Here is a 14,866-nt window from a genome sequence, read left to right as displayed (position 1 = left end):
CAAGGAGGGAAAAAAGGGGAGGATAGATAAAGCAAGTCACTCTTGAGAGAAACAGGATCCTGCAGCCGGGTGTTGAATCCTCTATTCTCTTTCTCATTTTGGATGATTGATCATAAAGGTGAATTATTATAAATTAATCGTTAAAAACCGCATTATTCATTTTATCTATGTTGTAGAACTTATATCTCGGCTTGCTAAAGAGCGTTCATCGAGGAAGCAATTAGAAGATATCATACAATGTAAAAAAAAAACACACACACACATACACACATTAAAAAAATAAATTGCGCAGTGCATTGATTAAAAGCAAAGATTAGATCAAAAACGCCAGCTAGAAGAGAAGGAGCAAACTATTGCTCAACTACGTCTCATGTAATCCACCATTTAATTTTAAATTAGGAATTTAAAACATTACTAAAGGCGATGGAGCATTTCTTCTAGCATAGAGGATCATCGTAAATCATCTAATCATCTCAACAATCAAGATCGTTCATCAAACAGTCCCGCCCTAGACAGTCCCTTGCTTGTAGAGAAGTCCCTCGAAACATTACATATCTATGACCATGAATTAGAACCGGTATCCTCACCTATTTCATCAACAGTGCATCTACACGAAGATGCAGCTACGAGCAATTATATGCAAAACAGTGAAAATGAAAATGAGAGAAGAATAGAAAAAGAAAATGCCATGTCTTTCTTTAAGAAAAATGAATCCAGGTGAGTTGGTAATGTATAACTAAACAAGTCAATCTTTATATGTATATTTATATATGTATATATATAAATACATATTTTGGACAGTTCTGTAGAATCACAATCTGATGAAAGTTTGCTTGAGAAGTCCTTTTCTCGCCGCAAAAAAACCAAGCGTTCATTAACCCCCCCAAGATTCTGGGATCAGACTTTTCCAGATTTTTAAAACAAGGACAGGCTCCTTTAATTAACTGTTTATTTAACCATGGAATAATAAATATAAAGAAAACCACTTTTTTGGTTTAAGTATGTCTTTAAGTATCTGCCTACCAAATATTATATATTATAATCTTAAAGTCAATATAGATAATTTTGCCTATTGTGTACCTTTTTTCGGCACAATGAGATCTGCTAATTTAATCTTGTTTTTTTTTTGACATTTATAATTAACGACTTATATAAACTTTGTTACAAACATTATGGATCTAGCCATTTTTACTCTAATTACTAAAAGTTACAATAATTAGAAGTATGCAATAATAAAAAAAGGCACGATTAAAGACTGTAAAATAGGCAATTGGAGCCAAACTTAACCGTGGCGAAGAAGTATTTTTCCCCATGAATTTCAATGCAAGAATGGGAAAAAGTATCACCGTAGCAGGAAAATATGACACGGATAATAATTCCTCCGTGATAGTGGCTTGTACCATGCGCTTCAAAGAGTGTCATGTTCCTTCATACAATCCTGGCTATTTCCTCGTCTTGTTCCGCGTCTTACCAACATACACGCAAATACTGCTCTTTATTTTGGTCATTATTTTTTAGAGTGGTAAATGATGAAGAACGATGAACCTTATGAAACTACAGAAATAAGTGCGAGGAAGCGTTCGAGAGCGACTCAAGCTTGTATTATTTGCCGTAAAAAAAAGGTAATGTTGACGTATTCACCAAGTTCAATAGCTGCATTGCTTACCAAACTAAGATTATTTAGATCAAGTGTGATGGTACAAAGCCAGATTGTCTACACTGTCAACAGGCAGGCACCAAATGCGAATACACCGAGTGCAAAAAGCGCGGGCCACGCAAGGGCTATGTCCAACTCCTTGAAGAACGACTTATCCAATTAGAAAACCGTTTATCTAATATAGGAGATATTCCAACTGCAACGACACCTCCAGAACACACACCATCACCAGCACTAGCGCCAGCACAAGCACCAGAATCAATACAAACAACAGCTCCTACATTAATATCAGCACCAACACCAGCACCACAAGCTTCAACGCGAACTCAATCGCCAATATTAAAGCGTAAATCATCAGAAACACCAAATATTAGATTAATTGAACAGCACGATACTGTCAACTCTCTATCATCTTCACCAAATTCAGCCGCTTCATCTCCTCAGAAAACATCTAAAAGCGATATTAGCCCATTATCTTCACAAGCTTGTAAGCATTTTTTTAAATCCTTTTATCTCGGCTTTTCTTTCTATAAGATTCCACAATTTTTTTTTACTCACTCAGGTCGCCCATATTATTGAAGACGGATCTGTCACCAACGATTTCCCACCGATAGACATAATTATGCATTTGGTCGACCTTTTTTTCAAATACATCAATTCCGTCTTCCCACTGATCCACCGAGCCACATTAAAGCAATCTATAAATGATGGAACGGTATCCAGACCACTTTTGTGGAGTGTCATGGCCATTGGAGCAAGGTTCTCTGACCATCCAATGATTAAGACTGACCCTCCGTACTGGGCCGGGGAGAAGTTTTCTGTCAAGGCTACTTCAATGATAAATGCAACATCATTGGAGCCTACAATATCAAATCTTCAGTTTTGGGGAGTTATGTCATGTTTGGAATATGGAAGGGCATCTGGACCAAAGTAAGTCTACCTTTATTAAAGCACATAATGTTTATGAAGTAGCAATTGATCTCTAAAGAAAATATTTATCAATCTAAAAAAATTCATATGATATTATATAGGGCATGGATATACGGTTGCATTGCTGTGAGGTAATATTTATTTTGAGAGAGAGAAAAAATACAATAAGTAGATGTATTAAAGATATACTTCTCAAAAAGAATATGCCAGGAACTTGGTTTGAACAGGGAAGAATCATTGTGTGTACCTATTTTGGATAAGAATGGCGGAGTGGATACTGTGGCTATGGCATTGAGACGTAGAATATTTTGGAGTTGCTTGTGCATTGACAAGTAAGTATATTATGGTTAAGAGAATTATGGAATACACAAGACAAAACCAAACCAGATAACTTATAGATACACCGGATTTTGTTTTATATCGATATAATCAGATTCTCAAGTGCAGGCACCAATCGCCCTCAATATTTCGATAAAGTAGATACTGACGCAAACACCCCCACTGTGCCAGAAAGTCTTTTATTGCGGGATCCATTCCAGTGCGTAACTGTAGATGGTAGAGAAATCACAAATGATCCTTTAATTGATGTTTCACGATACTACCTCAAGCTGCTTGGAATCTTTGGAGAAGTGAATAAATTCATGGCGCGCGCGAAAAACGACACTGCAGCAATTTCTTGGCCACCAATCGCTGAATTTACTATGTTAGATAAGCAACTCAGAAACTGGAAAGATACATTCCCAAAGAGATTCCAGTTTACACCTGCTAATCTTCAGCATCACAAGGAAAATGCAAGCTTGAATTACATAAATATGTGGTTATGCTCACATGCAGTGTGGTGTACAAGTGTGCTTGTACTTCACCGAGGAAGTCTCGCCTACAGTGAACTCGCTGCAGGAGATGTATCTGAAGAGCTATACCAGGAGATACAATCTAGTATCAATACATGCAAGTCATGTGTTGATTCAGCAATGCCTGTATTTCAGGCTTTGAAGGATTTATGCGGTATCAATCTATTGCCTTACATGGGTTATTCCGCCTACATATTCGCCACCGTCTTAATGACATCCACATTCTCCAAAGATCCGGAATCTTGTAAAAAGAGCAGTAGGGGACTGACTATATTGTACGATCTCATCGAATGTTTAAAAGACTATTGGCCAATGTGTGAACGTTTGGCAACGACGACAAGAGACCTTTTAGCAGCCCACAACAGATTATATGATACTCAATACCGACAAAACTACCTATTTGATCAAAGCATTCCTGATATGACAACATATTCCAAGTCATCAGAGACTAGACACACACCCCAGCGCCCTTCCAGCACTACACCAGCCCCTGAAACTCCTCCTACCACTGTAACAACGCCTAATTCTACCAACAATCCAACAAGAAATTCCATCAATTCTTTGGTCCAGTCTCCTTCTGCTGGTTATCCTTACAATAACTTTGGATCTTCTATTATGACCCACAATCCACAAAACTACTCATTACCTATAACGCAGCCTATCAATCCACATGTAAACAACAGCACACTACAGCAACCTTTTAGTCTCCTGTCAGATCATTCACAAAACGAAGGTGGAATTGGAGTTGGAGGTGACATTGACTTTAATAGTTCAGAGTTTCTTTATGACAGCGCACTGTTTGGACAGATAATGCTCGATGCTTCCTCAAGAGGAGCCAATACGAATGCCACGTCCTCATTTCAGTTTGACATGCCTCCCATGATCAACTACCCTAACTCAAATAATCCCAACCAAAACTTACCGCTTTATCAAAACTCTCAAATGATTCCAGGAACAAATACGCAACAGACCTATTCTCCAAGCAAAGCATTGTGGGAAACCTAGGCATAAGCACACTTGCATTTTTTTATCTATTTATCTTTTCCATAACACATACATTGTTATATGATCGCCTGTTTCTTTTATCATAGACCTATTGCACACACACACACACACACACACACACATACACATTATGTACACATCACATCTATTAACTTGCCATGCTTTTCTATATTATATTTTTATATATTTAAGTAATAAAAAGGTTATTATTATCTCTTTCAATGTATATTATATGCCAATTCCAACTGCTTTATATTCTTCGCCCCTGAGATTCATGAACTTCTTCATTATCATACAGATCTTCTGGATCAGAGTCACTTGCATCTGAACCTCGCCTGCTTCTGATCCTGAGTAGAACACTGTTGATAGTTGAAGCCTGACGATTGATCCGAGGCCTTACCGACCCTTCCTTGTTTGGATCCTCTCTATCTTGTCTATTTTCAAAGTCACGTCGTCCATAGAATGAACCAGCCATAGATCCATATGGCTGAGATTGGTAGATAGACGATTGGCGAGTACTCGGAACTGACATGGGATTGCTATGAAGATAAGGGTCATTGAAAGGCAGATGTATGCTTCCTTCTTCATCATGACCAGGTACTGGTTCCGCGAGTGCGAATGGCAACGGGATTTCCTTGATTGCACGGAATTGTCCACAATTGTTGATATGCTTTATTGGTGATAATACAAAGTTTTCATATGATTTAGTGTTAATTTCTTTTGGGTAAACACGCCCGACTCTTCTTGATCTTACTTCATTTTCAAGACGGAAGAAATTCCATTGGATACGACGGTAAGCTTCCAAAAGAGCCACTATGAATCCAATCAGACGACCATCTAATGTAAGACCGATGGTATTGAGTACCCATCCAAATCTAAGCACGACATTGGAGGATGCGGCGGTATAATAAGACTAAAAGGGATTAAGAATACAAATAAAAGCAAGTCAGGGCCACTTCTCTGATTAAAACAAGTAAACGAGCCCATGAAGGGACCCAGTGCGCTTACCCAGCGGTGAAACACAATTTCATCTCGCAGTAGAAAATTGCGACTGTTGGATTGAAAAAGGCCCCAGTCCATCTTAAGGTCCCAAGTTGAAGTGTAACACGAGCTTACTGTGCTCACTACGATCCACAGAATGTCCATGGTAGGTCCGGCTAGATCCGATGAAAGTATATATATATATTTTTTTAAAAAAAATTGTTTAATTTTACCAATGAGGCAACAATTTTTGTTGGGATTACATAGAAACAAAATTACGAAAAGATACTTACGATAAAAGCGACGGATACCTGTAACCATTGAGGCTGATATACTACTAAGGTACTTGGCTCCGTTTACCAAATGGACTGTCTCATTTGAATCTCTATAACGGCGGATGCATTGAAGAAGACGCCACCAGGGCGGTAATGAGGCCAACAAAGGCGCGGCCCATGAGCCAGTCATCTCACAGTTGGTATCTGTGTATCTCTCCAATTGTTAATATTTCTGCCCAATGCTCTTATCAAATTGCTTTAATTACCGAGACTAGTCCAATTCCATCCATAAGCACAGGCAAAATAAGATATAGTCCAAATAGAATAAGCCAAACTGTTGAGTTCATCGGCAATAAAAAAATCACGGAATTCAACAGGGTAAAAGTAGCTGAGAAGAATACGACCTAATGTCACACCCAGCCATTTGCGTGCGGATCGATAGAGAATATCAAATGGACAAAGCATAATAGCTGAAAGGAGAACGAATAAAAGTAAAGGGCACAGCTCTGATGGAATTGTAGGAGCAAATGTTTGCTCAAAGTCTATGTGTATAATATATGCTGCTAACAGCAGCATAAATGCAGGGAGCTATTTTGATAACACAAAGTATAGCAAAGTACTTGTAAGTTCAAGTACATGCTAAGAGAAGAATGTCAATAGTATCATGCGACTTTTACCTCTGCAAACTGGTGATAATCGAGATTGAAGCGAGGATCAAGTTCAAAAATGAACTTGTAGTTAATACGAGATTTGTGCCAAACCATAAGATTGATAGAAAACCCAAGGCAGAAGAGGATAGGAATTAGGAAGCACGCATACAGTTGAAGATTGAGAGCCATGGTAGGCATGACATCTGATGAATGGAGACCCATGGCTATAACAAACTTTGGGATTCAACACTTCTTTCTCTTTTCTTCTTTTTCTTTAAATAATGTCCTTACCAACTTCACAAGAGTCATATAATAGTGGAATAGCAAGTCCTAGGTATAATCCAACACGCCAGGTAGTACTGGTAAATGTCTGCAAGTTTTCTTTTATGAGATTCCTATTTATCTAGCTTCTTGTTTAACCATTACCTCTTGTCTCTCAAGGACTCGAAGTTTTTCCATGCCATGCCCTCGATGGCCATCTGCAAACTCATTAATATAAAGGGTCTAAAAAATATACATAACGCGCACGCTAAGATATTAGTAATCGTTCAATATAGCTTATCATAAAGCCAAATTATGTTGCCAATTACCTCTGTTTCTTTGATAATTTCATCAAGATCTTTTGAAGTTGCCCAGTGGTATTTTTTGATGCGTTTGGTGTAGAGTCCACTTGCTTTCCATCCTGCAGTCTACACACACATACATTATATTAAGTACGCTTTGTTTTATAAACAAAGCCAAGCATTGTAGATATTTACTTTGTCAAACTTCTTTAGGATCTTTCTAAAGCCTGTCTCGTTTAATGTCTAATTAAAATGAAGCGTAAATGAATTTAGTATCTGAGCGGGACATGTGCGTATATTTATTTACTTTGTAAGACCGTAGGAACTCCAAGCTACGGTAAAACTCAGTTAGTGCTTTTTTCAGTCTGTTTCGTGCGACCTATCAAAGTAAAGAAAAGAAAGTAGCGTGAGATCGGGCGAGTTGAAAGATGGCTCTATTCCTTATAACTTACATTATAACTGATATCCTGGGACACTTCATAATCCATAGAAGAATGTAAGGATATCTTTCTGTCTTTGTAGTATCGCTTGAACCATTGAACTGGATTATATACTTGGTCTACCAGACTATCCTCAGATGCCGGCTATTTAAGGAGTTTGGTTTTGGAGTATATTATAATATATATATATATTTCGGGAAAGTCGTTTTTTTTTAGATACAAGAATAGCTTATTGTATACTCCACTATTATGAAAATATTACCGATGCTCAACATACCTCTTGCTCTGCCAATAAACGCCCATAATCTCCAACTAGTTGCATTTGCACCTTGAGTACTTCTAATTTTTCTCTGGATTCCCGTTCCTTTTCTAAATACAGAGTAAGCGTAACAACTGAGATAAGAAAATATGTTTCACCTATAATATGTGGGGATTTTTTTTTTTGGGATTGGTCTTACCATCATAAAAATCTGAAATTTTTTCAAGTTCTTCATTGAGCATCATAAAAAATGCACGTTCGGGTTCACTGGCATGAAGGAGGACTTCATCAAATACAGATAGAGTAGTATTGCTTTGGATAGATACTTTTTTTTTATCAAAAGAATTGATGAGGAATATGTTGCCTTTTAAGGGGTCTCTCATTTACCTGGTCGAGAGGGTGACCTGTGGAGCTCATTATCATCCTTGTTGAATCTAGCTGTAAGCGCTTGAAGTATTGACCGAGGAAATGAGTTTCTACGTGAATGCGGGTCATCGTCTCCAGCGAGTGGTGCATTTCTCCAGTGGTATGTTGCATTTGGAGGTCCGTATTGCGAGTGTCGTTTTCTTCCAGTGTATTCTTGATCGCTATCGCTGTCGTATTCATGAAAGGTGTTGTCGAGATCAATAGCAGACTTTCTTTCACTGGCTTTTCTGAACTAATCGGTGGAATGAAGATATATGCATAGGCAGGTCCCCCCTTTTTATGTTAGACTTATCCGAGAAATGTGAATATTTTTGGACCTGTCAAATAGCACCAGGACTATCAAATGCGATTGAACTAAGAGGATCTACTGTGGTATTGATTCACTTGGTCTTCTTACCTTATCTACTGGCTTCAGCTTCTTTTTTAAGCCCTTATAGTTAAGGTAGGCCTTTCGCCATTCTGGAATACTCTCGCTCTCCAAGTATTTTGCAAATTTCATCCCACTTGTGTCACTTGATTCTAATGGAGATAAAAATGCTGAGATGCGACCGAAATAGTGGACCAAAGAGAGGAAAGAAGGAAAGAAAGAGAAAGAGAGGGGGACCGGCGAGAGAGAGAAGGGGGGGAGGGAGGGGGGAGAGGACCGGACAAGTGTACGGCAAGCTGTCTATTTTATAATTTGCAGAAATTTGGTACAAGACAGATCTTAATTCTAGCCTATCTCTTAGCACACGTGTCTTTTTATACTTTTTTCTTCTATTTTATACTTTTTATATATAAATATAAATACAAATATAAATATAATGTATTTTATTTTATTTAATTATTTATTTCAAAATGGTTACCATAACAACCACTGTCTTCATTCTTTAGAAATTATATGTGTATAAGATTATCAAAGAAAAATAATGTTTCAAAATAATAATAATAAAGTAAAAAGGTCATCCCCTGCCTTTTACTGTCACCTAAACTTTGATTTGTCTCATCTTCAAAATAGCCAAGTGACTTCTCGTTTATTTCTTTATCAGCCTGGATCCAAGTCCTGATTTACCTTTTTAAAGCGGAAGCCCGTGACTGTCATCGGCCCCACAATGCCAAACCTGGGTAAGCTTGCATCTTGCAGCTGATGAACTGTTTCAAAGACGTGATGGCCACCACCAAAACAGACCGATCGTTCTTTAGAAAGACACGTGGAAACGCAATTGTCAAATTGGTTAGAGAACGTATGTAAAACCGACACGGACACAAAAACACACACACACATACACACAACCAATAATATACCATACCCAAGAAAATTATTGACGACAATGACTAGAGTACCTACGCCATGACATTCCTTGTCTGGCCGAATCGTGTACAGTCTGTCCATGTTCAAGTCTTGGGGATCAAGGGCTTTTGAGTAAAGAATCAGATCATTACATTATTCCTGATATGTCGGCAAGTCACGGCCTAGTTACCTCTTCCTGCTTATATATAATCCTTGTTAGATATTGGATTGGAGGTTTCAGAGTGACCAAGAAAGGCTGATATACTATTTCTTTTTTTTTTCATCTCCTTATGTGTTCTTTATTTTCTCCTTGCTTCACTGTGTGTGTGTGTACGCATCTATGTCTATGTCTGTATGAATGTGTGTGAATGTCTTATTAGGTAGTTATGCGTTACCTTGAAATTCTGGAGCAGGAAGAAATGACGGGGATCATTCTTAGTCAAACCATTGTGACCTCGGTAGGGTTTCTTTATTGTTTAACTGTTTTACATTGGTATCGTGTGGTGTCGTGTGGTGTCGTGTGGAAAATTAAAGTTAAAAATAGAGGGAGAGTCAAGAAGCTTATTCATAAATGATATACATTCTCTCGGCTATTTTTTTTCTGGGAGTAAAAGGAGAATAAGTGAATTTTTTTTATATCCAAAAGATCGAAATTTATGATAGGCTTAATATATTCTAACTTTAATACACATACGTACAAATAGCTTCAACAACACGACAAATCAAGAACCTATCGAAAACTGCGTCACATAATCAACGATTCTAGACGAAAGAGCGTCATATTCTATAATGAAGTCTTTGCAGACACACAGACCCCACGTTTACCAGGTGAACCTGCTGGAGAACGTGACTGGAGAGCACTACGTAAACTAGCAGACTGGTACTATCACCATCTTGGTCAGAAGAAACGTATCATTCTATTATCAGAAATTCACCCACAACAGGAATCCAACGATGTCTGTGTATATTCGATGCAGGCATATCTAAATGCATATTGGCCCACTGTCTCTTTACTCCAAAATTTGGTCCATGCTTTAGCAAATGTCGAGCTGGAAGATGATATGGAGCGTATCAGAATGACCTCTAGCAAGAAGAGAGGCAACACTGGTACAGCAGTTCAAGGGTTCACAGAGGTAGCTATTAAACAAGGAGACAGTGAAACTTGCTCAGTGTAGCAAGAACACTGATGTTGTCATACAGATGCACTTATCTATTGTCTATAGTACAAATCAACAGAAGAGCTTGAAGTGGGTATCAAGTCTTCACGTTTCTTTTCCGGCACTCTACGTTGCAGGTCTGATGCTCGCGATCAAGCTTATGTAAATTCGGCCGGAAAAGACATTCTTATTGTTGGCAACCAAAACAGAAACCGTGCAGGTAAAAAAAAAGTATTTCAAATTAATGAGTATCATATTAATAGTTGACTCTATACATTATTATTTAGTCCACGGAGATACTGTAGTAGTTGAACTATTATCAGAAAACAATTGGGCCACTGCCTCAAATGAAATATCTTATGAAGGCGGCAGTACTGAAGAAGGTGAACGAAAAAGAAAACGGGAGTGGATAAATGTCCTAATACTGGTATAATAAAATGTATACAGATATTGAAGGATCGCAGTGGGTAGTTCAACAAACAGAAAAGTCCAGACCAACCGGCCGTGTTGTTGGTATTTTGAACAGAAACTGGCGCTCTTATGTTGCTACTCTTCAAGAAGATAGCCCAGATGGATCATTTCATCTTGCTGTTCCATTGGATTCTGTGATCCCAAAAATACGAATCAGACATCAAGAGGCAAAATTGATTCAAAACCAACGAATTGTGGTTCGCATTGACCACTGGTAAAGTTTTGCATTGCATTGCAGTATAGTGAAATAGACAACACTTGAACAGACATGTATATAATTTAACTGGAGCCAATGTATTACTGTGTATATGTCGCTCACCCTGATTATTATTACTATTATTATTACTGTTATTTTTGAACTATTTAAGGCCAGTATCTAGTCAATACCCACAAGGTCACTATGTAAGGTCATTAGGTACGTCAGTGTGCAAAACTCACCAGTAAAATTATAGCTATACTTATAAAACTATTTTAATATCTTTGATCACACTACTTTTAATGCATACGCAGGCCCTATTCATCATCTAGATACCGAGATATCTGCTATTTTGGTAGAGCACGGAATCTCTGTGTCTCAAGCAACTCAAGGATTCAGTGAAGCTTCACTCAAGGAAATGCCGATCGATACACCAGAGATGCCTTGGAGACCTGAACAAGTAAATCTAGCCATTTTTTTTTGATGACATGGATTGTGAACCAAAAACATGATTAAATTACTAGGATGAGATCAAGCGACGAAAGGATTTAAGATCATTAACTGTTTTCAGGTAGAGCAACAGAAATATTTATATGACCAAATTATGTGCTAATTTATATTATACTTCCAGTATTGATCCTCCAAATTGTCAAGACATTGATGGTATAATATAGTATAGTGTACATGGTACAGTAAGAGGCTGATCTTTATATTTTTAATTTTATAGACGCTCTTTCGATCCGTGAATTAAAAAATGGGAATATCGAACTGGGTGTTCACATTGCTGACGTGAGTTACTTTGTCAAAGAACATTCATTGACGGATCTAGAAGCAAGAGCTAGGTAAGTTGGCAACATTTTATAAGCTCATATCGTTCTGCCCCCTCTTTTTTTTATTTTTTATTTTAATCAAATAAAATCCAACTTTATGATCATTTTGCATTTAGAGGAACTACAGTCTATCTGGCCGATCGAAGATTTGATATGCTGCCCTCAGTATTAAGTGAAAGAGTTTGCTCTCTTCGCGAAAATGTAGACCGTTATTCAGGTAAGTTAGCTATATATTCCTAATGTCATCTAATGCATACTATGCCGCCAGTCTCTGTTCTTTGGACATTGGATAAATCTTACAAGGTATTGGATGTCTGGTTTGGAAGGACCATCATTCGATCCAGCTGTGAAATGGAATATGAGCAAGCCCAAAAAATGTTAGACGGAGAGTCAACTCCGGCTGGCGTAGGTAAATACATACATACATACATACATACACACACACAAAGGACAGGAGATATTTCCCTTTTATTTTTATAGCAATAAGAAAAGAGACTTATTGGTTTCAAAATTCTAAAACCAATATATATATGTTATCTATGGTGTCTAGACCCTGCTCTATCTAGAAAATTAAAACCATTCGTTGAGAAACTGGCCCAGGTTCTGCGTACAATGCGGGTAATATATATATAAGAAGAAACTTATGATGTATTATCTTTATTCAAGCTTGTTTACATGTATTGATTCCTAAATTAACAGAACCAACGTTTAGCAAAAGGAGCCCTTGAGCTCGAGAGCTCAGAAGTCAAATTCAAAATTACAAAAGACAACGAAATCACTGATATCAATATCCTTTTTTTTTTTAAAAGAAAAAAACACATAATTATATAATATATATACATTAACATAATGTTGGATGTATTGTACGGTAACCATTGACTAAATCCTTGACTTTATTCTTGATTTCTTTACTCCCTAAAGATAGTATGGAGATTCATGGTTTGGTCGCAGAAGCTATGATTATGGCAAATTCCTATGTTGGAAAGAGGGCTTACCAGGGCTATAAAGATGCAGCTCTTTTACGTCGCCATCCTCCACCATCTGCAACACAATTTGACAGATTGATCAAAGCTGCTAAAAGTCAGGTACATTATGCAAATTAATTCTTGGCAGCATTAGTGGTAGTGGGAATAGTGGTGTGAGTTAATAAAGAGAAAACTAGCTATTTCGCAAAAAAAAAAACAAAAACAAAACAAGAACAGCAACAAAATATTAAGCTTTTTATTTTTTTCTTATTAATTTGACCACCCACTCTTGTCATTTAGGGATTCTCGATCGATTTCTCCTCAAATCGATCTTTGGCAAGATCTCTAGAAATAATTACTCGTGGGTGCCAGAATAATCCCGAGATTACACGCATGTTAAAGACCATGGCTACTATGGCAATGAACGAGGCGGGGTACAGTATCTTATACTTTATTAAGCAACATCTATTTGCGCAACTCACACCATCGAAATATGACATAAATCATGTAGATACGTTTCCTCCGGACAGTTTGCTGTGAGCGACTATTATCATTATGGTCTCGCTCTAGAATATTACACTCATTTTACGGTACGTACATATATATATATATTCGAGCGTTAAATAAAGAGTAATAATAAAATTAAACTACTTGATTTTGTACATGTATTTATAACAACTTTCTGTTTGTCTAGTCACCTATTCGCCGATATGCTGACGTGGTAGCTCATAGACAGCTTTTGATGTGCGTGGGCGATTCTGTGGCAGTAAATGATGCAAATGTGCGTGGAACAGTCATGACTCAAGACAGTAAAATTGCTGAAATTTGCATGAATCTTAACTTGAAATCAAGGGAATCCAAGTTAGCACAAAGGGTAAAACATCATTTAACAAGACTTCATGTAACGGTTACTTATAGCCAATGACTTTAATAGGATTCTACCGAGCTTTTCCAAAGCTTGTATGTTCTTCAACATGTAAGAGTTATAGCCACAAACCTTTCAAAACAAAATAATAATAATATTTTATTTTTCGCGTTTTATAGACCATGACAGGTCCATTGATTGAAAGTGGAATCATTTCTGAAATCCGATCCAATGGTTTCTATGTATTTTTACCAAGGTAAATTTTAGTTTATTTTTGAAGGTACCCCCACAACTCAGCTAATCCTTATATTTATATAAATAAAGATTTGGTCTTAAAGGACCCGTGTTTCTGATAGAAAAGGATGGCTCGCCTATTGTTCCTCTATCGCTTGTTTCTAACAAAGCCAAGGGTACGTATTGATGTGAAGAAGTTTATAGAAATGGTACTAATATTATTTTTATTCTTTAAAATACATCAGAAGAAGATTATATACCAAATAGCCACATCGAGGTTTCCTTGCCGACAAATGTTTCTGTAACTTCAGCCGATCTTCCTCATCCAATTAACTTCCAGCTGTTCGACCATGTTCGTGTTTCTCTCAAGTTACGCAAATCGCACGCTCATCGACACATGGTGTACATGACGCTTGTTGGTCTTGAACACACCACAAAGCTAGGTTCGAGCCAGGTAGATGCAGTAACAACAGCTCAATTATCAAGAGATACAATGATGCGATCGATCGCCGAGCAAGAAGAAGCAAAGGCCCAAGCTAACGCCTACAAAGATCGCTCTAAAGAAGAATTAGAGACACGCAAACAGATGAGAAAGGCGGCTAAGAATAATGGTAGCTCTATTTATCAGCTTTTGGAGCCATTTAGAAAAATGTCTATAATCGAAAGTACTACATCCCAATAAAGTTGAATACTGCAATCAAAGGCCTACTTCTTCTCTTATTATTATCTGTTGATAGATCGAGATATAGATAGCTTAACATAACTTGATTACAGCTATAAAGAACAATGAAAATATGGACGCGAGAATTGGTCAACAAAAAAGCTTTAAATCCACAATAGA

General features: G+C 37.4%; 4 protein-coding genes across 4 annotated transcripts; 3 read left to right on the top strand and 1 right to left on the bottom strand.

The window, feature by feature from the left end:
* Positions 1–102: 102 nt before the first annotated feature.
* Positions 103–919, top strand: PHYBLDRAFT_161133 (hypothetical protein; the record flags this gene model as incomplete). Its single annotated transcript, XM_018434350.1, has 5 exons — positions 103–118; positions 177–239; positions 318–372; positions 421–717; positions 802–919. The coding sequence occupies 5 exons, from the start codon at positions 103–105 to the stop codon at positions 917–919; spliced, it is 549 nt and encodes a 182-aa protein (XP_018298527.1).
* A 610-nt stretch (positions 920–1,529) lies between these two features.
* Positions 1,530–4,443, top strand: PHYBLDRAFT_161132 (Zn(2)-C6 fungal-specific transcription factor; the record flags this gene model as incomplete). Its single annotated transcript, XM_018434349.1, has 6 exons — positions 1,530–1,622; positions 1,685–2,144; positions 2,239–2,587; positions 2,689–2,718; positions 2,788–2,919; positions 3,021–4,443. The coding sequence occupies 6 exons, from the start codon at positions 1,530–1,532 to the stop codon at positions 4,441–4,443; spliced, it is 2,487 nt and encodes an 828-aa protein (XP_018298526.1).
* Positions 4,444–5,086: 643 nt separating this feature from the next.
* Positions 5,087–6,074, bottom strand: PHYBLDRAFT_92774 (hypothetical protein; the record flags this gene model as incomplete). The annotated part of the gene is made up of 5 exons (XM_018443798.1): positions 5,087–5,113; positions 5,198–5,356; positions 5,452–5,600; positions 5,718–5,903; positions 5,966–6,074. Coding segments are annotated over 5 exons (630 nt in total), but the record flags the coding sequence as incomplete, so codon positions are not given.
* Positions 6,075–9,693: 3,619 nt separating this feature from the next.
* Positions 9,694–14,707, top strand: PHYBLDRAFT_138042 (hypothetical protein; the record flags this gene model as incomplete). Its single annotated transcript, XM_018429922.1, has 21 exons — positions 9,694–9,765; positions 10,012–10,440; positions 10,531–10,684; positions 10,752–10,847; positions 10,912–11,149; positions 11,304–11,350; positions 11,446–11,591; positions 11,656–11,702; positions 11,763–11,794; positions 11,859–11,973; positions 12,078–12,178; positions 12,230–12,370; positions 12,512–12,568; positions 12,883–13,046; positions 13,227–13,360; positions 13,438–13,516; positions 13,621–13,800; positions 13,861–13,902; positions 13,971–14,047; positions 14,116–14,201; positions 14,271–14,707. The coding sequence occupies 21 exons, from the start codon at positions 9,694–9,696 to the stop codon at positions 14,705–14,707; spliced, it is 2,874 nt and encodes a 957-aa protein (XP_018298524.1).
* Between the last annotated feature and the right edge of the window lie 159 nt (positions 14,708–14,866).

The sequence above is a fragment of the Phycomyces blakesleeanus genome (assembly GCF_001638985.1).
Source record: "Phycomyces blakesleeanus NRRL 1555(-) unplaced genomic scaffold PHYBLscaffold_1, whole genome shotgun sequence".
In the NCBI taxonomy this organism is placed as follows: Eukaryota; Fungi; Mucoromycota; class Mucoromycetes; order Mucorales; family Phycomycetaceae; genus Phycomyces; species Phycomyces blakesleeanus.
Note: the sequence above shows the minus strand (reverse complement) of the source record. Positions and strands in the feature narration are given on the sequence as shown.